Raw genomic sequence first — 22,219 nt, 5'->3', positions numbered from 1 at the left:
AGGGCTGATTTTGGGGAGGGGGGTTGTTGTTGAAGCAGGACCCCAGTCATTTTGTAGGGCTGATTTTGGGAAGGGGGGTTATGGTTGAGTTAGGACCCCAGTCATTTTGGAGAGCTGATTGTGGGGGGTCGTTGTTGAAACAGGACCCTAGTTATTTTGAAGGGATGATTTGGCGGGGGGGGGGGGGGTCATGGTTGAGGCAGGACCCCAGTCTTTTCAGAAGGCTGATTTTTTGGGGGGGTCGCTGTTGAAGCCGAACCCTAGTAATTTCGAAGGGATGAGTAGGTGGGGGTCGTGGTTGAGGCTGGACCCGGGTTATTTTGAAGGGCTACTTGTGTGTGTGTGGGGGGGAGAAGGGTCGTGTTGAACCGGGCTGACCCTCGGGTAGACACCTTGAAGCCACTCGCTCCCGCACAGGGCGACTGTGCCGCCCTTGGGGGGTCCAGCCAGACGCGGCCCTTCTCCCCTCCGCCCTGCCGCGCGGCTATGCGCGAGGGAGGGAGGCGGCGAGGAGCCCGCCGCGCCGGGCCGGGCCGCGCTGGGGGAAGCACCAGAAAGGCAAGGAGGAGCCGCGCTCCTCTCCGCTCATGTGACCGGCGGCGGTTCCCGCTCGGGGCTGCCCAGAAATAGCTGTGGTCGCTTTTCCGCTGCCGGGGACTGGGAGCCGGGCCTGACTCCGGCCGAGGATGCGAAGCGGCTGCTGCCCGAGCAGATGATGGCGATACGCGAGCTGAAAGTGTGTCTGCTCGGAGTGAGTACCGCGGGCCGGGCCGGGGCGCGCGGGGACGAGACCGGCCCGCCGGGAAGTTTGCGGAGGCGGCGCCTCTGTCCCGGGATGCGGGCGGCTGCGGGGCCGGAGCTGCTGCTCTGCCCTCCCCGGGGCGCCGCTTTCCCGCCGGCCTCCCTGCGCCTCGCTCCCTCCCCCGGGCCCTTTCCCCCCGGGTTTCCTGGGAGAGCCAAGGCTCCCGCTCCCGCATCCACGGGCTGGTGACACACACACGCACACTCTCTCTCTGTCCCTACCCAGACACTTTGTCTGCACACAAGCGCATGCTCTCCATGTCAGTTGGCACACGTATGTGCACACACTTTGTCCACACACGCGCCCACTCTGCACGGGCACATGCATACACCCTGTTTGCACACTCACCCTCTCTGTCCACACACGCACGCACGCAAGTGCACACATATGCACAGACCCTTGCCCTCCCTCCCACTCTCTCTCTCTCCCTGTTGAGACGCACAGTCTCTCTGCATGCTCACACTCTCTCTCCCCCTCTCTGATCAGGCCTTTTAGGGGCTGTTGTTTTTAGTCCACCCGTTTTAATGCTAACACGATTGCCACACCACTCGCTAGCTGTGCAGCAGCTGCAAGGAAGTTGGCTGCACAAAGAGGTCACAACAGCTAGGAGAATAGTCCCAACTTGGCTGAACTGGGGCACGCGTCTTCCTTTATTCACTGCATGGCCCTGGGACATTCCTCCAAGCTGAAACTTGGCCTCCGACCCACCAGCCGGCGGCAGGGGAGAGAGTGGGCTGGAATGGTTTATTCTGTTTAACAGGAGACCAACTTGACTGTGGAAATAAGATGCTGCTTTTGGGGTTAGGGAGGAAAAACTTCCCCCCGCCCACTAGCATATTATCATGGATGACTTGAAGAGAAAGGATCTTTTTGTTTGCTTTTCTTTTGCCTTGCTCGTCTTTAACCGTGAAAATGAGCCTTAGTCAGCTTTGTATCCCCCAGTGTTTTCTATTTGGTCACAAGCCGGTTACAAGATAGTAAACAGTGGAAGGGATTTATTTTTAATAATCACGTTTTAATTTATATGTGGAAAGAGCATAACATCACTGATGGGGCCTGTCAGCTCTGACAGTTGGCTTCAATGCCTTGATTATCCAGTCCATAATACTTGCTATGTACAAGTGATTTTTGTGCGGTGTGTGTGCAGTACACATCACAAGTAGAGTGTGAGTCTGTCAGCTTTGCTTTGGCACAAATGGAGTAGGCTCTTGCCTATGAAAGCTTCTACCTCTGAATGTGTTAGTCTAAGGGCACAGATAGAAATTACATTCATTGCACAATTGGCCCCTTGAATGCGCTGTACAGCTGTGCCCTTACAGAAGGGCATGGCTGCAGGGCACTTTTAAAGTGCCCGATTGCGTGAAAATCTGAACCCTTGTTACACGAGGGCTCAGATGAAGGGGCTGCAAAGCAGAGTGCCTTGACTGATGTCTGTCAGGGCACGCTGGGAGTCCCGCCCCGGTGCTTTCTTCAGAATGGGAAGGGGAGAAGGGAGGGAGTTCTATCTGGGGTTTGCCCAGCCTGTGTGGGAGGGTGGGACAGGGGATTGGAACCCCTTTTATGTTGGGGTGGGGGTCTCCAATCCATCCACCTCACCCTCCAGTGCAGGCTGAGCAAACCCCAGACCAAGCTCCCTTGCCTGCCATCACCTCCCCTTGCTTCCCTTCCCCTCCTAGTCTGAAAACAGCACTGGAGCTGGGAGTTGGGGCGGGGAGGAGGGAGAGAGGGGTTGCTAGAGGAGAGCAGCTGCAGATATGCAGTTGCTCCAAACTGGAGCTCAATCCCTGCCCCCCCCCAACAGCAAACATCTGGGGGGAAATGCTGTAACTCATGGCGCTTCCCAGGGAGTGCCATGAGCATCTGTCAGCGCCCTAAGGTGCCTCCACTACCTTTTGCTTGACATCAGGCTAGCTCAGCTAATTACCTGTCAGTACTGCTTTGTGCTTCAAGCTTCTGTTGCTACAGACCAGAGTGAATAGAGAATTTTCAGAACCTCTTACACTGTAAGCCATGCCTACAATACTGAAACTTGGAGAATAGCTTGTCTTTGTTACCATTGCTTTAGATAAGCCAATGGTAACAGCAGTGAGAGAGTTTTCAAATTTGTCCTTAATGTAGAAATGACATGTCTTATTTCATATGATCCCTTGTTTCAGCTTCTGTACACCCAATCAAGTTTTGATTAGTGTTTGTTCCATGCTTTTGTGTAATGCTTTCAGTGGAGTTACCAAAACATGGTCCAATGAAGTCTTCGTAGGAATTTCATTTTGTATAATGCTAACTGATTTTTGCTATTTTTTTGTTTTGTTTTCCTCTTTAGCAGCACTTTTTTTAGCATCTGCAACAATAATGTGCTTAGCTTTGTATTATGACTCCACTTCCCTCGTTTGTGCCATGCCTGAAAGGAACTATGTCCAAATGTACTGGTGAAACTTCTCTAAAAATATTACTTTAATAAAACATGCATTAAAATATTTTCAGGGTCTCTATCATAATGTTTCGTGTAAGTTTAAAAAACTGAATGTGTCATGTCATATGCCCTTTATTTCTCTCTGAAAAGTCTTTGTAAACTAAGTTGAGGACAGTGACCTCTCTTTCATGCAGTATAAGTGAGTTGCTAGTTAAAAAAAACCCACATTCGTCAGATTTTTCAGTGTCCTATACTTTGCTGGCACATACCCTAGTATAAGTGGGTACTTTGCCCTGTAGTAAAAGCCAACCCGCAGTGCAGGTCCGAAGCATTTGGTCCAAAGCATTTGGCAATAAATATTCTTTCCTCCTCAGTAAAAAGCCTTGCATTCATCTTTAAAATGGTATAACTATAAAAGTAAATGCACATTAGTGAAACCTGAGAGCTCAATGGAAAAGAAAATATGTAGATGTTGCTTGTTCTTCACAAATAGAAAGTCTTGTGATTTTAAGAGGTAGGAGGAGTTTTGTGAAATTATACTCCTCTTGCACTGAAGTTGTTGCCGTTTTGCAACAATAAATGTACAAGAGGTCTGTGTGGGAATGGTTTGAGTGTACCTTCCCCTACCCCCTCCAAAAGATATGTAAAGGAAAAGAACACAGAGAACAGCTATATGTTATATGACTATGCAACTATCCAGAATGTTACAAATCATAGAGTGGCAGAGGAATCTTTTAGGAAGATACCAAGAGCTATAGTTATACTAACCTAGTACTTAGTGAGAGGAGGTTCCTGAGCTTCAATGCAGTATAATCCTAGAAAACCATCCGCTTCTAATCACAGTAATTCAATTTACCAAGGAGGTTGGTAGTCAGTTTTTCCAAAACCACTATATCCTTCATCTGACAAATCTACTGACCAACTTCAGGGACAGAGTTCCAGAACTGGACAGCTGAGTGCTTGTCAGGGTAGACAAGTTCAGTCATTCATTTTCTGGTCTTTTTAAAACAGCTGTCCACAAGATGCTAATGTAAAAACAAACCTTCAGCTATAATAATAGGAAACTTTTGTTACCTTTACCTTTTAGTAGTTTCTAGACCCAATTTCAGAACTTTGCAAAACAATATAAGTCTATTAGCAATATACTCAGAAGATCTCCTTGTAATCAATAAAATCTGAGACATCTAGATTGTGTGACATAGGCAAATCCTTTTGTTTGTAAGAAATTGAGATTCTGGGGGCGCATCTACCCGAGATTCTATGGTGCTGTAGTGTCAGTGGGCACAAACTGTGATGCCGATGAGACTGTGCACTAGCAACAAGCTGCTTGCTTTAGCAAGTACTAGATGACTGCGTAGTAACAAGTGGGTAGTTGGGTGCACGTGTAGATGCGCCCTGGGAGTATCAAGTTTGATCCTAAATCTATCTACTTCCTCCATTTGTGAGTAAAGCTCTGGCTTCCATTTCTCAGTCAGGCAGGAGGGTCCTCTCTCTCTCATTCCCACCCAGTTTCCATTACAGTCTATAGGCCTGAGCTGTGCAGAGGGACAGGAATCTGTCTGTATTTGCCGACTCAAAAATTTGCCACTGGAGAACTCTCAGCTCAAACAAAGCTTGGGCAGGGCAAACAATTGAAACTCCACTGAAGCATGAATAAGGCATGCACCCCTCTGCCATTTCTCCTGCTGCTGACCCTGGAGGACCCAAAACTTCTATTGTAAACTAGAGCAGCATTCCAAGCCTGGGGCTCAGTGGCATCTAGTGACTGAGGAATGGGGAACTGTAACTGGGGGTTTTTATGCCTCCTATGCTGTGCTAAGCCCAGGAGTGCATCTGGCCCAGTGTCCTTGACTTGTACAGACTGAAGCAAGGTGACCAAGTAGAGGGTCACTCATGAGGCACAAGTGGCTCCAAGGTAGTTCCATTGTGGCTGCTAGTGAAAAACAGGGTGATGTACACAAAGGTGGAGTTGCAGTGCAGGAAGCATAGTAGTGTTTGTCACCAGTAAGCTCTTAGGCATATACAACACAAAGTTTGCCCACCCTGTACTGAAGGCTGGATTTCAGGCCTAAGCTATATTTCTCTTTTTACTCCTAAAATGTGTGTAGCTCTTTTTTTTCTTTTAAACCCTGGATGGATGTGAAGGAAAGGCAGGCTCTCTGTCTGCATACAAACCTCGGGGAAGCCTATAGTACTGTGCTTAAAAGTAACAGGAGAAATCTTCCTCCTTTTATGAGGTGGGGTTCATAAACTTTAGACAGCATTGTAAGATGATTATGTGCTATCAGAACATATACCACCATATGATACCTAGTGGAGCATGGTACTTTGAACAGAATAGGAGAAGAATGAAAGGGAACCTCATAGCAGTCCCTTTTCATATGAGGAGCTGATGGCCTTACAAAACATGGTGGGGTTTTTTTGTTTTTGTTTTTTTCAGGATTCAGTATAGTAAATTAATTTGAAGGGAAGTGGTTTTTGCTTTTTGGTGTACTGGCAAAAAGTTGAAGCTAGCTTGTAAGGCACAGAGCAGCTAGTTGTGAGTAATCCTGTTTACTTAGAAGTCTTGGGTTGTAAATACTGTCTCATTTGATGGGGGGCTGATTGTCCTGGGGTTTGACCCAGATCAAAAGTGGGGTAGTTAATCATCTGCTAATGTTACCTTTCCAAACTTCATCGTTGCTCTTCTGTCAGAGAGGCACATGCCGCCTGGCCTGGGAAAAAGTACAGTAACATTACACATGCACACAAGCATGTTTTGGGAAAAAATGTTAGTACATTTTATCCCATGTATTTCAGAGGGACTTGAAGTGGAAAACTGGACTTGTAGGTCTGCTGAATGCCAGGACAAACAAAGTGTCCACTTAAAGCCTCAGGCATATTACTCTGCAAGGGAGCTCATATCTGTTGCTGCACTTGCTTTCTTCTAACCAAAGCTATGGAAGACACCCAAATAAACTACCATTCCTGAACAGCTGTATGTGTAGCACAAAAAGGTATTGAAATACATCCATTGCTTTTGCTAGGTTGTGCCATCTTTTCTATCATGTTTACTTCATATTCACTCTCTCCAATCAGCCAGTGTTGTAAAGCGTGCTCATTTATCTTGCTCTGTGTAGAAGTACCACAGTGTAGAGTCAGCTCTACACCAAATGCTGTGTGTCTTGCTTTGGCTCCCGACACACCTTTCTGTAGCCCTAGGAACTGAGCTAAAGCCGCTTGACAGGTTCTGACATAATTGTTGTATGGCAACCATTGAAGAGATTGCCAGTCTTTGAATTGAGTCTGAGTTCCTTTATTTTTTGTTACATTTTGGGGAAACTCTTACCTTGTTTTGGAAGGTGGTTTATTTTCAGTAATTTAATAATCTATATCACTCCTTTGCTTTCTTTATGTGCCAAGTATTTACATTACACCTGTTTATATATTGCTGTGTGTTATACGCATGTGCAGGAATCATATAGTATGTTAAAGAAATTTAATATATAATAAAGATGGTATGTTTCACTGTGCTTTTATGTACACATATAGATCAAACTTTCAGGAATCCATGGGTTAAGCAGAAATAAGGAGAGGCAATTTAAGCACTAACGTTAGGATAGAAGTTGTAAGCCTTAGACAAGGGAAAAGAAGGTAGGATCATAAGATCATAGGAAAGTAGGGATGGAAGGGAATTAATGGGGTGATCTAGCCTAGCCCTCTGCTCAAGCAGGATCATTGCTGACTAAACCATCCCAGGCTAGTGTCTGTCTAACCTGTTTTTGAAAATTTCCAGGGATGGAAGTTCTGCAGCTTCTCTAGGTAGCCTTTTCCAATGCTTGACACTCATGGTCAGGAAGTTTTTCCTAATCTCCAACATAATTTCCTTTGGTGCAGTTTGAGGCCACTTCTCGTAGTAGTGTGACCCCTGTGGCTACAGAGAAAAAGCTATCTCCATCTTCTGTGTAATCACTCTTTAAATATTAAAAGACTGTTATCAAATTCCCCCTCAGTTTTCTGCAGACTAAATAACTGTAGTTCTTTCAGTCTTTACTCATAAGTCACCTTCTAATAATTTGTTGTTGTTCTGCACTGGACTTTTTCCAACCTGTCCACATCTTTCTTGAGGTGGGGGGCCCAACACTGGACACAGGACTCCAGGTTAGGCCTCACCAGTGGTAAATAGAGTGAAATAATTACTTTCCTTAATTTGCAAGTGACACTGCTTGATACAACCCAGTATGCTGTTGGCTTGTTTTGCAACAAAAGCACAGTGTTGGCTCTCATTCAGCTTCCGGTCCACTGTAACCCCCAGGTCCTCCTCTACAGTACTGCAGCCCAGCCAGCTGTTCCCCAGTTTGTATTTGTGCATGGAATTATTCTGTCCCAAGTGCAGGACTTATGCTTGTCCTTGTTGAATTTCATCTGCTTGATTGTAGACCATTTCTTATTTATCCAGGTCATTCTGTATCCTAATCCTACCCTTCTGAGTTTTTGTAACTCCACCCAACTTGGTTTCATCTGCAAGTTTGCTTAGCGTGCATTTGATCCCTTTGCCTAGATCATTAATGAAGCTATTAAACAACACTGGACCCAGGACAGACCGTAGGGGAGCCCCACTGAAACTTGCTTCCAAATAGACATTGAGCCATTGATGACTACTTGTTGAGCAGGATGATCCAACCAACTTTGTATCCACCTTATAGTACATTCAACTTTGCTTTCTGATGAGGATGTAATGACAGACAGTTTCAAATGCCTTTCTAAAGCCTGTTGAATCTCCTGCTTGCCCGCATCGGTGCTGATCTGATATGGACCAATATATCAATGTACCTCTACAAATGGACTAAGAGTGAACAAGGAATATCTTGAGCAAGAGAAGAGTTCTCTGTTAATTTGAGCTGGATCTGCTGGACCCAGCCAGCATAGGACAGCTAGAATTTTTTCCTTGCTTGCCCAAATTGTAAGTATTCTAATCAGATGCTTGTAAATGTAACTACTGTGTGGATCCAGACATTGATAATTGCTGTAATACATAACTAGTATTTTTATAACATTTTAAAAAATTCCTAAGAGATTACTACTGACCTTTGCATTAAATGAAGAAGTTTTAGCTGAATTATTGACATGGGCAATCAGATTCCAGCACCACGTATCAATTTGAGGTATATGTACTTACAGACCGCTGAGAAGTCGGAGTTCTAATTTAGGTGGTTATGTAATTTAGGTTGCCTGCTAATTTTAAGGAGAAGAAAATTTCTCTGGCATTCCATTTTGATGGCATGATAAACTAAGGAAAAAGGTGAGGGCCTGGGTTGCACAGGATACAGACCAATTTGTTGTCACAAAATATTTCTGTAAAACTGTGAACCACCTAATGTACTTTTTAACTTAGCCATTATATTGAAAGTGTGTGTGACTGAAAATCTTTAAATTCTACTGATGTTCATAAACCAAACCAAATTAACCCTGATATACGTCCAGAAACGTTTATGTTATTGTTTATGTTGTGGTCCTTTGAGGTTTCAGTCCAAAGTAGGGCACCATGTGTACGGTCATGTAAACATTAAAGAAAAGAGCTTACCTGATGAAAGAGATAACAATCTAAGAACTGTACAGCAACTGGATCTATTCATGGGAGTATTCATACTGACACAGGACTACAGTAAAGCCAATTTGCCTCCACGTGAATGCAGAAGGCCATTCACATAATCAATTGGAATACTGTGACCTAAATCAAGAAGAAAAAACCTAAGCAAAACCCAAGCAAAGATCTAACAGAGAGGTGCAGAAACCCAGGGATGACAGGAAAATGACCAGTTTTGTTTTTGTTAAATGTACAAACATCTTACAAATGTTTTATCTTATTTACTGAATGGGAATCTGAGTGAACAAAGAAGATTGAGTCACTGATGGCCTCTTTTCCTGTTAATGAGTCATTATGTCTCTTGTTCATTCCTGTTACTAAAATAAATAAATATTTAAAAAAATACCAGAAAGGTTTCTTTTAGCCTAAATATGGAATGTCCACAGTCCCATTTTCCTGATTTACCACTGAAAGGGTCAGGCTAAGAGAAGAATGCAGAGGACTGGGATTTATTGGTGGGATGGGGTGGGAATTGCTTAGAAAAAACAATTGTGTATCTATGGAGAAATCACATTTGTTTCTTTTTGTATTGGTAAACACAAATGTTTAGGGACCTTTTCCTGTTTAGTTTTAAAAGGGCTCAGTGGGTCTCTTACAAATGGTGGTATTCAGATTGTTACAACATAGGCAAGTAAGTACACAATAGATCTGCTATAGACCTCGTGTTGCAGAGTCCATAATTTCATTTTGACCTTGGATCTAATCTAAAGAATTTCCAGTACTTCTTCTTCTTATTCATATCTTCCAAAGGTTCTGGGTGAAATTACTTAATAAAATGACTTATTTGCTTTCTGACCTGAAACATCCTTCTAGGAAAAAATAAATTCTTCTTTCGGTTTCACCAGTACAACCAGACTGAAAGCATCAAGATTGCTCAAGCGTAACAGAAGATAGAACATGGTCCAGAAGTTTTGGTTTTTTTGCTAATTAAAAAAGCTTTTGAAATTAGAAACCTCTTGCTACTAATAACCACTCCCAACAGGGTTTCTTTTGTGTAGCTGTCTTGTTCAGAACACTGTGTCAGGTTGTGCTTAACTTTTATATAGAAGTTATTGATTATACTTGTTTACTGAATCAAGGCTTGATGTACAATGCAGCTGTAATCAGTAAATAATGTGCAAGTTGTTATCTGTTAGTTCTTTTTTTTCATTTTACTTTCCAGAATGTTACAAATCATGTATGTGGGGTATTTTTTTTATTTTTGTTTTTATTTTTTTCTACCAACTCAGTATTGACTGAAGAGCTGTCACTTTTTTTCTGGTGATTCAGAGAAAATTAAATTTAATCTTCCTACCAAAAGGAGGAAGTGGAATCAATATTAAACTCCATTTTGTATACACCACTTGAATATCACTTTAGGCTTTGCTAAGGAAACTGGCTCAGGCAAATTGCACGAAGCAATCAAAAGCCTTCCCTGTAAAATCTTGTGGTGCTTTCAGGTGGTCATAAGATGATTGATTCCTTACTGTTCACATCTACTCATTGAAAGCTTCTGATTTGTGGACTTTTCCTAATCATTCAATAAAACTTTTTTCTTCTAAGGGCTAACCAGAAATTAAACGAACTATTCTTAAGCATTTATCTTTTGTATTTATAAAAACACTTGTGTAGAACTCAATTTTGTTTCACACTTTTTCTTTAGAACAGACACAATTTTGTTTAAAAAAAACACTACGTGAAGTTCATTGACAAGTAAGGGAACGCTTAATACCATAGTTGTCATTAGGTAGTATTTCCTTCTTTAATAACATCTTTTCCTTTTCATAAAATGAAATCTAACAAATATGGTCACATAGGTCCACGTTTTGAAAACAGGTAAACTACACTATGTACAGGTAAATCCCAATTTTTGCAGATACCAGTAAGTGCATATGCAAAACATGGGTTGAATGCCTATTTTGACCTTGTACATGGGCCAACTGATACACTCTTACATGCATAAACATAAACTCTGGCTTGGTTGCAAGAATACATATTTATATTCTTCTGTAGAGGCACAGAATGCTTCATCCACGTTGGTATGTATCCAGGCTCCATTGTGCACTTACATATTGGAAAATCTGTGTGTTATCACAATGCTTAGGTAAATTCTGAAGGAGAATAAAACTGTATATCAATTAATAGCTGTACCCTGAAAGATGTATATCTATATCTTTCAAACTTTTGCACTTACTGCCAAAAGCAACAAATAAGTCTAATGAAAATTCCTCCTAGGAAAGTGTTGCCCATTCTCATTATCAGGGGTCCTGGTTTTCCATGATAAAAAGCTGCAAATTCTCTGATAAAACCCCCAAAATCCATAATTAAAATTAAAGCCCCCCCCCAACATCCCTGCTGGTGCCCCTCAATTTCCCCCACATCCTCCTCAGCCCTACTGGTGCCCCTCTTTGCCCCCACAACAGCCCTCCAGCCCTGCTCATGCCCCTTGCCTCTCACCCACAGCCCCTGCCCCCTTGTCCTACCAGAGGGGGCCCCCAGCTGCCAGGGCTCTGGGACCAGGGAGCCAGGTCCACAGCTCCCTGCCCCCAACTGAAGGCAGCTGCAGCAGGAGTATGGAGTTGGCTCCCCCACTACTGCTGCCTGATGCTGACTTGGGCAGGGGTGGGGCTGGCTCCTGGGTGCCATGTGTACTCCCGGGGAGCAGGGGGGACCCAGACCCCCAGATCTGTACGGGGGGTGGGCTGCGGGCTTGAGTTCCCTCCCTGCTTCCCCACCGCGGGGCTGCTGTAGCCCTGCAGGCAAGACCCAGCGTGGCTGGGAACAGCAGGGCAGTGCCAGGATCTCCTTGCCCCCTGCTGTGCCTCCTGCACCTGTGACTGCTCTGAGTGGTGGAGCCCCATGCTGCTTCCCTCAGTGCAGCCCCGTGTGCAGGACGTGCGTCACTGGGGCAGTGCAGAGTGAGCAGCTGCTAGGAGATCCCCGCACAGCTCCTCTCTCCCCAGTTGCACTGAGTCATGGGGAGCGGAGTAGGGCTCCACTCCCCATAACCTGGCATGGCTGTGGAGAGAGGAGCCACGCGGGGATCTTCTGGCAGCTGCTTGCTCCATGCTGTCCCAGCAATGCACCTCCTGCACCCAGGGCTGTACTGGGGGAAGTGGCATGGGGCTCCGCTACTCAGAGCAGTGGCAAGTGCAGGAGGTGCAGTGAGGGGCGAGGAGATCCCAGCTCGGCCCCACTATTCCCAGTCTTGTCGGGTCTTGCCTACAGGGCTACAACAGCCCCATGGCAGGGAGCAGGGAGGGAGCTCAAGCCTGCAGCCTGGCCCTTGTACAGATCTGAGGGTACAGGTCCTGTTTGCCCCCTTAGAGTGAAAAACACTGAGTGCCCTGGGTGCCCAGTTGGCTCCACATCTCTCTGCGCCTGGCTGGCACCTCCATGTGTGGCTTCCCTTAAGGGCTGCTAGAGCTGCTTTGGTTTCACCTGCCCCTGGCTGGGTACTCCAGCTGTGAGCGGGGAGATGTGGAGCTGGCCAGGCACTCTGTGTATTTCTGCAGCACCTCCCTGCTTGCGGCCAGAGTGCTCAGCTGGCTCCACATCTCCCCACTCATGGCTGGAGTGCCCAGCCAGGGGCATGTGAAACCTAAGCAGCTCTAGCAGCCCTTAAAGGAAGCCACACATGGAGGCGCCGGCTAGGCACTCTGTGTATTTCTCCAACACTTCCCTGCTCTCTCAGCCCCCAACCAGCTTCCTCCCCCAGCCCTGCCCCTCAAAGCCCCAGCCCCCTGAAAGCCCCACTTACTAGTTCACTGGCTCCAGGAGAAAAGTGAGCCTGACCTAAGCCTTGTGACTGACTAAAAGCCACAGGCTATGCCCTTCCCTCCTCTGCCTCTGCCTCTGCCTCCCCCTGCCCCTCCGGGCAGGGTTGGGGCTTTCCTGCCCTTTTTGCAAACAGCTCTTGCAGGCTGGAACTCAGCCAGCCTGCAGAGCTCTTTGCAAAAGAGGGAAATCTGTGGGTTTCTCTGCTAAAACAGAAAATCCACATTTTCTCTGATAAAACCAGGAAATCCGTGGTTTACTCTGTTTTTCCATGGGAAATGGAAAACCCAGATCCCTGCTCATTAGTGATAAAATCAGTGAATGAATCAGATTCTGTGTCTTCAGTCCTTTGTAATAGATAGTGTTGTGTTTTTAGTACTCTGATTTCTATACCTCTCTGAACCACTTAAAGTTTAGCTGAAAATGTTCTCATTACTATTAAACTACTGATCTACTTTGTGCTAGTTGCAGTAGATGTACGGATGCCTCTTCTCTGGAATCTTGCCAGTTTATTCTTCAGTGGCTCCATCAGGTCCTATTGGTTCAGTAGTTCATGGGCGTAGGTATTTCTGGCTTGTTGTCTATGTATTCTTCTCCTTGAAATACATCCTTAAAACATTGGACAGGGCCCATAACAGATGTTGTCTCTCCTCCCATGTTAAGGATACTCAGGTGTTGCATTGAGATTAGGTACCTTGCTTACACTGTCCTGCTGCCCAATAGTACACAGTGCTTCTGTGCCTCAACTACTGAAAACTCCTGGAGGTAGTTTCGTAGTTGGTAGGGTCAGAAGGGACCTGAGCAGATCATCAAGTCTGACCCCCTGCCATGGCAGGAAAGAGTACTGGGGTCAAACGACCCCAACAAGGTGATCATCCAGCCTCCTTTTAAAGACCCCCAGAGTAGGAGCCAGAACCACATCTCTTGGAAGTTGGTTCCAGATCCTAGCCACCCTGACAGTGAAGTAGCACCTCCTGATATCTAGTCTGAATCTACTCTCTGCCAGCTTGGGACTGTTATTTCTTGTCACTCCTGGTAGTGCTCGGGGGAACAGGGACTCCCCCAATGCCTGCTGGTCCCCCCTGACTAATTTGTACATGGCCACCAGGTCCCCCCTCAGCCTTCTCTTACGGAGGCAGAACAGGTTCAGGTCCTGTAGCCTCTCCTTGTAGGGCCTGCCCTTCTGACCCCTGATTATGTGGGTGTCCCTCCTCTGGACCCTCTCTGTGTTGTCCACATCTGTCCTGAAGTGCGGCACCCAGAACTGGACGCAGTACTCTAACTGTGGCCTGACCAGTGTCGCATAGAGGGGGAGGATCACATCCTTGGACCTGCTTGAGATGCATCTGTGGATGCATGACAAAGTACGGTTGGCCTTCCTGACCACGTCCCCACACTGTCGGCCCATGTTCATTTTGGCATCAATAATGGCTCCAAGATCCTTTTCTGCTTCTGCACTGACGAGAAGGAAGATTATGTCTTTTATCAAAGACATTTGTTTACTAATCTCAGAATGGCTTTATTGTACATAAGCATTACATGTCTTCCTTTTAATATTGTTGTTTAACAATGTTGCTGAGATTACACTGCAGCTGCTTTCATAAGGTACTGTACCTGGAATCCAGTTTGCTCTAAATTTTGTAAATATTTCATGATTGGCAGCTTGCCTTCTGCAACGTTTATACATTTAGTCTTTCCATCTGAAATCACAGTGCAGTTACCCATCTCCTCACTGGAGATCTCTATGGCTTCAGTCATTTTATGTATCTCTACTTTTCTTTTTCGTGGGGGAGCTGCAGTATTAAGAAAGGAGGGGCCTTTTTCTTTCTGCCTTTCATATTGCCTTCCCTAGACTACTAGATTGGGGGTGGCCAATATTGGTGCCATGCAGCATGGGTGCCACAAGTAGTTTGGGGAGCCTCTGTGCATATAGCAAGCAGCAGATTGGGGAGGGGACGGAAAGCAGAGTATCAGATTGGACAGGGAGCACAGGGCAGGAAGCAGAAAGCTGAGCATCAGATTGAGTAAGGGAAAGGGATTGGAATGGCATTTGGAGGGTGCAGGGCTAATCTGTGGCACATCTACCAAAAAGGTTGACTCTACTGTTCTAGGTCATGATGCTTGCATTCCAATTGGTTCATCTTTGTCCTGCTTCTAGTATTCCTTTAGCCTTTGCCTTTGGAATGGGATAAAATTGTTGTGTTCCCTTTTCCTAAACAGTTCTGCTGCTCATGTGATTTAAATGAGTTTCTCTATGGCTAGAACTATTTCTTTCAACAATCTGCCTGTAACAGGGAGATGTAGTAGCAGGGAAGCCCCAGGTGAGGGAGAAGACTGCTCATGATGGACTGGCTATAGGACAGGAGTGGGCAAAATACAGCCCGGGGGCCAGATCTGGCCTGCCAGACCATTCTATCTGGCCCACGGGGCCCCTAAAAATTTAGAAAATTAATATTTATTTGCTGCTGGCTGCCTGTCAAAGATGACAGGAGCTGGGGCAGTAGCACTCAGGGAAAGCTGGCGGCAGGACCCAGCAGCAAGGCCCAACAAGCCCCACTCCCACCAACCAGAAGATCCTGCCTAGCAGAGGCTTCTAGCCTGGGATCATGTGGCTGTTCCTGCTTCCCTGTGCTGGAGAGGGAAATGTGGCCCTTGACAGCTTGCCAAAACTTGGTAAGTGGCTCTCCACCCAAAATACTTGCCTGCCCCTGCTCTAAGGGAATAGGCAGCCAGGGCCTCATGGATAGCGAGTGCCTATTGCAGGGTTAGCTGCCCAGCAATAGTACAATAGGGCAGAGCCCTGCTTGAGCAGTAGGGACGCTACTAACAGCAAGGGTAGCAGCAATAAGCTGCCTTGAATGGAAACCTCTGTGGGTGCCTGGAGAGTCACCTGACAGGAGGGGGCAGGGCTTAAGATCATAAAGCCTGAGCCCAGGCAGTCAGTAGGCAGTAAGGGAAGAACTCTGTAACAGGATGGCTGTAGGAGAGCAACTGGTTGATAACTGAGCTGCCCTGGGAACTGCAAGCAAGGTATCTAGAGCTTGCAGGGAAGTAAGACCCAGTATGTGGGAGAGTTCTGTTGTACAGCCATGGAGCTGGTGCTTATGTTTGGGCCCCAATGTGGGGATAGTTTTAGTTGCAGCCAGTGGGCTTGTATTTTGGTTTAAGGTTTAAAATAGAGGACAGGGAGTGGCTAATGGGAAGGTCTGGAGGCCACAGAGCATGCCCAATAAGACATCTGAGGCCTTGAGCACTGCCTGGGGCCAGACACAAGTCGCAGGGGTGACAGAGGGTCACAAGGTGTTCTGAGCCCTGCCAGTGGATGGAGCTTATGGCACAGGCAGGTGGAGACTGAGAAGGTCAGAGCCTGAGCTAGGAGAGAGAATAGAGTCAGCCTGAAGTTGGGAGGGCTAAGGGCCAGAGCCTGAGAGGGGTGAAGCCAGGGGCCTAGAGCCCAAAAAGAGCAAAATTAGGTCCAAGGGCCCAGTGCTCAAGAAGGGGCAAGATGGGCTGGAGACCTAAAGCCAGGTGTGGAGCAGTAGGCCTAGGCTAAGGGGGCTAGCTAGAGAAAAGGGGTGGAGGCTGGAAAGGTTGGCCACCCAACAAGGGTGGAGACCTGACCTGAGAGTGATTGACTGATAACATCTGCAAGACATGGGCATGGCTGTAGGGGCAGAAGGAGGCCACCCTGAAGGCAACAGGTGCCCTGGGGCACAGGCAAGCCAGGAAGGCTTTCTTAGCATGAGAGGCAGAATTGAGACTAATGGGATTTGGGAGGGATCTGCTGGCAGAAAGACAGATGAAGGATCACTCTGGGACACTTGGGCAGCCTCCCCTTTCACAGATCTGCTAATTACATCAAGGCATGGCAGGTGAGGGAAAAGAGAGGGGACCCAGGGAGCTGGAGTGGGGCAGGAGCCAGAAGTAGGGGTCATATCCATAAGTGATATTTAGTTAGAGAATCTTGAATGCCTTCAAACCATGTAGATGCCAGGGTTCTCAACTCTGCAATATAAGTATCTGTTTCCACTTCTGCTTCTCAGTTTCAAGTTAAGAAAAAGGGTCTTTTTACAGTTCTGTTGTGCTTGTATTCCCAGTACCATCAAATATTTTTTGTCAGCAGTTATATGTTTACAGGCTTTCTTCCTGACAAAAGTAACTCACCCACTTTTCATCCTTTTTTCTCCAATGAAATACAAGGGTCAGTCTGAAAGTAATGCCTCCTATTATATTTTTTTCACAGGCAAATTTTCTTAGTATTTGAGCTGCCCCTTTGTGACTCTGCCATTCTCACCAGTCTGCCAGAACAACTTTAGAGTAAAACATAATACCTTATTTTCTCACATACAACACATTACTTTTTTTTCCAAAACAGTTTCTGCTGCTTATCAGGCAAAAGTAAGAGTAAAGTCTATCATGCTTCACCGGGAGCAGAACAATGAACAGGGTTAGCTCCCTAGCTGCTGTTTCTCAGTTACTGTTGCAAGTAAGAATACTTTTTTCTTCATTCTGCACAGTAATCCTCTTGCATCTACTCGTGCACCCCTACTGCATCGGAGTAAATAAATTTATTCCACAGCAAGATACTTGTACAAGTACTATCTTGCTGCAGAATAAAATGCTCTGCAGTAGCACATGTGTAGATGCTGCCATGTCTGGCTGGGACACAAGGGTGCTTCAGTCTGGGGGATGTCTGCTGCCTAGACCTGTACTGAAGCACCCTCATGCCCATCCAGCTCCTCCACAGCAGGTTAAGCCAGGAAGAGCAGCCCCAGGCTGGCAGACTGCCAGGCCCTCTGCCAGCCAGGGCTGTGCCGACCTGTCCTAGAGAAGGGTAGAGGGTGGGACATACTGATATCCTCATCGTTCCCTATTAGCTAGCTTAAGTGGGTCCTTGCTCAGCTTGTTGGTTTTTGTAGATCCCTTTCTTGGGTGCTTGTGTCAGTGGATATATTAACAAGGTTTAAACTGCCCCAAGAAAAAGTTGCAAGCACATGACACAAACCTGTGAACCAAAGTAAATGTACACTAAATTGGGACATTTTACTCTGCTTCCAGAGTACATTTCTTTCCAGACAAGCTGTTTGCATGCATTTGTTTCTAGACATTTTGCCTCAAGGTTCCCCGTCTTGGGGTATGGAATGCACTGTGACTTAGAGCAGGGACCTGCATGTCTTTTGTTGGTATCCAAGGAGTTACAGACCTGAAAACCGTGATCTACCCTTCAAGTGAAGGATAACCCCTTTGGAAAGGCCTCATGTGTTCCAATATGTTCTCACTGCAGAAGTATGTGAGACATTTACTCCTATGCTGTCCTAATACCTTCCTGTCTATGAACAAAACTCTCGCACAATTTTTAGCTGATATGGCTTGGGTACAGATAGAGCCTGGGTCTATCCGTGCCTGTCTAAGTTACCAGGGCTGGTTACTTAGACATTTTGTAATATGGATCCAATGTAAATTTTACAAGTGGTGATGGTCCTTCTGTATCTTCTTGCAGTCCCTCCATATATATTCAGGGCAGAGTTCTCCCTCAGTTTGCTGGGTAATGCTCAAAGTAGTTCCGCTTACTGGAGCATAAAAGAGCCACTGGGTCGCCAACTGGCTGGAGGGCCGCACCCAGAGAGTGGTAGTGGATGGGTCCTTCTCAGCTTGGAAGGACGTGGGCAGTGGGGTTCCGCAGGGCCCGGTCCTTGGGCCTGCACTGTTCAACATCTTCATCAGTGATTTGGACGAGGGGGTGAAAAGCACCCTGTTCAAATTTGCTGATGACACTAAGATGTGGGGGGACGTGGGCACACTAGAAGGAAGAAGCAGGCTACAATCGAACCTGGACAGGTTACAAGGGTGGGCGGATAAGAATAGGATGGGTTTCAACACAGACAAGTGCAAGGTGATGCACCTGGGGAGGAACAACCGGCACCATACCTACAGGTTAGGGAACTCCCCTCTTGTCAGCACGGAGGCGGAAAAGGATCTTGGAGTCATCATTGACTCCAAGATGAACATGGGTCGGCAGTGTGGGGAGGCAGTTAGGAAGGCCAACCGTACCTTGTCATGCATCCACAGATGCATCTCGAGCAGGTCCAGAGAGGTGATCCTCCCCCTCTATGCGGCACTGGTCAGGCCGCAGTTGGAGTACTGCGTCCAGTTCTGGGCGCCGCGCTTCAAGAGGGATGTGGACAGCATGGAGAGGGTCCAGAGGAGGGCCACTCGCATGATCAGGGGACTGCAGGGCAGGCCCTATGAGGAGAGACTACGGGACCTGAACCTGTTCAGCCTCCACAAGAGAAGGCTGAGGGGGGATCTTGTGGCCTGTTACAAACTGGTCAGGGGGGATCAGAAGGCATTGGGGGAGTCACTGTTCCCCCGAGCACAGCCAGGAGTGACCAGGAACAACGGTCACAAGCTAGCAGAGGGTAGATTTAGGTTAGACATCAGAAGGCGCTATTTCACGGTCAGGGTGGCTAGGGTCTGGAACCAACTTCCAAGGGAGGTGGTGCAGGCTCCTACCCTGGGGGTTTTTAAGAAGAGGTTAGATGAACACCTTGCTGGGGTCGTTTGACCCCAGTACTCTTTCCTGCCATGGCAGGGGGTCGGACTAGATGATCTTCTCAGGTCCCTTCCGACCCTAGAAACTATGAAACTATGACTTCCTAGAAGTCCTAATGATACATGCAGGTGACTTGAGCAGCAGTGATGACACCATAACTCACATGGCCTGATCATTTGGCTGTTAACAGTTGGGCTAGGCTAACTATTCACTGCAGACCTGCCCTGAGACATAAGCCATATGAGCTTAACCCCTGCTTCTGGATTTTGACTTCCTTTATAAGCAAATCTTTGATAAGAGGACAAAGTCCAGTTCAAACCTTTTCCCCAGGTGTGTGGCTGTTCTTAGTTTGGACCATTGCGCCAGTGTTGTCCCAGTTTCACCCTGTCTAGAGTTCAAAGTGGAGTTTGACCCAGTTTCTTATTGCCTCAGGCACATAATTTCTCTTGCTTTAAAGCCTGCTTATGCTCCATTTATCTCTTCACCTGGAGTATCCTCCCTTCCAGGCTTAATTTTGCTGGCAGGTGCTTTAAGGTGCTGCCTGTGCCCATCTATCTTTGGAAAAGTATGTTAATCCCTTTCTTCCGTAGTGCAAATGAAGAACCTTTGTCCAACCGAGCCACAGAACTTAGGACTCCAAAAGAGGCTGTTATTGAGAGAAAACATACTTAACAGTAAAGCTCGTGGGAATGATGGTTCTTCTTTGGCTAGCTGACATGTAAAACCAGTGTGTTTATTTTAACCAATATATATAATCAAAGGACATTTCCAATTAATAACCTAACCTGTATGTGTAAAAGCACTCTTTAAAATTGCTTCTTGATGTTTGAATAACTTAGTATCAATTATATTAACTGGTCTCCTTTTCCCTTTTTTATATTTTGCTCACACCAACAGTATCCAATGGCCTTTTGACACTTCATGAGTCTAGACTCTGGAGAAATAGTAGACTCGTCTAGACATCTACTAGAGGAGATGCACAATGGATTGTGCATGGGGCTAGGAGCCTAGAAGGCTGAGTTTAATTTGTGACTTCCAGTGACTCACTGTATGACATTGACTAATTCACAACTTTGCTCCTTCCCTTAGTGCATCTGAGGATAGCAATGGTTATTCCTCTTTCTGCAATAATTCTAAGATATATGAGTGCAGGATACATTTTTTCATTAACTTATACAATACTGAAGGTTCTGAACTGTAGGTGCAATGAGAATTCCTTCTAACATCTAAGGATGATTGAGCGTGTTTGTCTATTTAGGGACCCTGTCAACTGCAATATATCTATTGAACAAATTCTGTGTTTCAACTACCTTTATTTAGTTTCCTCGTCTGACACTTTTTCTATGCTATGTAAACAACTGAATTTAACAATTTGTGTTTTATTTGGTAGTACCTCAACCAGATTATAAAGCAAGTCAAATGCATGTTGCATAGATGCATCTGAGATGTGTTATAACTGTGTTTAAAATGCTCCCCTCAACCTTTCTGTTTCATATAAAGTACATCTTAACACACTTCATTCCCATCCACACATGCTGCACAGGACTGTTACAACAGCAGAACTTCTATCTTAGTTTGCCAAAAGTTTTTTCATTTCCTTGTTTTTGAAGATTTTAGTTGCTTACTGGCTAAAGAAGGAAACTCCAGAGTTAGCTGTTAGAAAGGGTGTTGTCATGTTCTTTCTAAACAGACATATTGCAAGTTAGTAATTTGACAAGAAGGACTCTTTATAGTTCTCTATACCAGTAATAATTAATCTTCCTTTTTTATAAAAACAATAGGCTATTTTGACTTCTGGGCTCTACTCATTTATGCTTACTAGAGACCCTTATTTATTCTCATATTTGCAATGACTGTTCTTTTTATTATCAAAATAATGATGTAACAATTCAGTTGCATTAAATCTTTAGATAGCAGAAGTTTCTTTATTAAGAAGAGAAAGATTGAATGCTGTTATGCTAGTTATAGTCAATGGAAAAAACATGCACTTTCAAGGGGATATCCTAGTAAGACTCCCATTGACTTCACTGGGCACAAGATTACTTAGGTTAAGGTAGACAACAAGGAACTAAGAGAGCAAACGTGATAGCATTTGCTTTTAATTCAACGAGGTCTTCTGCCTCAAGTACTCCTACGGTGCTACCCAATATGAGAAAGTTGTGCGTAGTCATAACCATATTTACATGCCTAGGATCTATTCATTTCAAATTTTCATTTATCGTATTAGGAGTTAGACCATCTAAATACTGTACCTCTGAGTACAGGCATACCTCGGAGATATTGTGGGTTCGGTTCCAGACCACCGCAATAAAGCAAACATCGCAATAAAGCGAGTCACATGAATTTTTTGGTTTCCCAGTGCATATAAAAGTTATGTTTACACTATACTGTAGTCTATTAAGTGTGCAATAGCATTATGTCTAAAAAAACAATGTACATACCTTAATTAAAAAATACTTTATTGGTAAAAAATGCTAACCATCATTTGTTGGAAAAATGGCACCGATGGAAAAATGGCGCCGACAGACTTGCTCGACGCAGGGTTGCCACAAACCTTCAATTTGTAAAAAACGCAATATCTGCGAAGCGCAATAAAGCGAAGAGCAATAAAATGAGGTATGCCTGTATCTTGGAGTTCTTCCATTTAAAGATGCAGTGCCCAGAAAACAGCAGCATAACTACAGTCATCATTAGAAGTAAGTTCTTTTATGAACATTAATAAGATGATTGTACTGTGAACAGGTCTCATAAAGCATCATAAAACTTTTATAATGTATGTGATTAGCCACAGGAGTTTGGGAAGAAGAAAGAAATAACTTTCCCTGTCTACTACTAATCAGACAGGTAGTCTGATTTTCCTCACCAATAGGGTTACCATACTTCCAGTTCAAAAAAGAGGACATCTGTCAGGGCGGGGATGGGTAATATGAAGGGGGGGTTGTGCAGTGATATACCTGTACCCTTCCCCTGCCCCTCACTCCCAAGCCACAGCCCTCCCCAGCCCTGCTGCTGCCCCTTACTCTTGCCCCACAGTACCCCACCCCCCCAGACCATGCTGGTGCCTCTCCCAAC

At 45.6% G+C, this 22,219-nt stretch overlaps 1 protein-coding gene across 2 annotated transcripts in view; it reads left to right on the top strand.

The window, feature by feature from the left end:
• Positions 1–522: 522 nt before the first annotated feature.
• The window catches only part of RAB31 (RAB31, member RAS oncogene family), a 165,258-nt gene continuing 143,561 nt past the window's right edge, over positions 523–22,219 (top strand). Inside the window, exon 1 of one of the 2 annotated variants that reach the window (XM_019525367.1) lies at positions 523–736. In XM_019525367.1, the coding sequence (XP_019380912.1) occupies positions 713–736 (24 nt within the window). In that variant the 5' untranslated portion in view covers positions 523–712. Of the gene's footprint in view, positions 752–22,219 lie in introns of both variants that reach the window. The other variant, XM_019525359.1, reaches the window with a different exon arrangement.

The sequence above is a fragment of the Gavialis gangeticus genome, unplaced genomic scaffold (genome assembly GCF_001723915.1).
Source record: "Gavialis gangeticus isolate Ggan-Ray unplaced genomic scaffold, GavGan_comp1, whole genome shotgun sequence".
Taxonomy (NCBI): Eukaryota; Metazoa; Chordata; order Crocodylia; family Gavialidae; genus Gavialis; species Gavialis gangeticus.
This window is presented reverse-complemented; position numbering and strand designations above follow the sequence as displayed.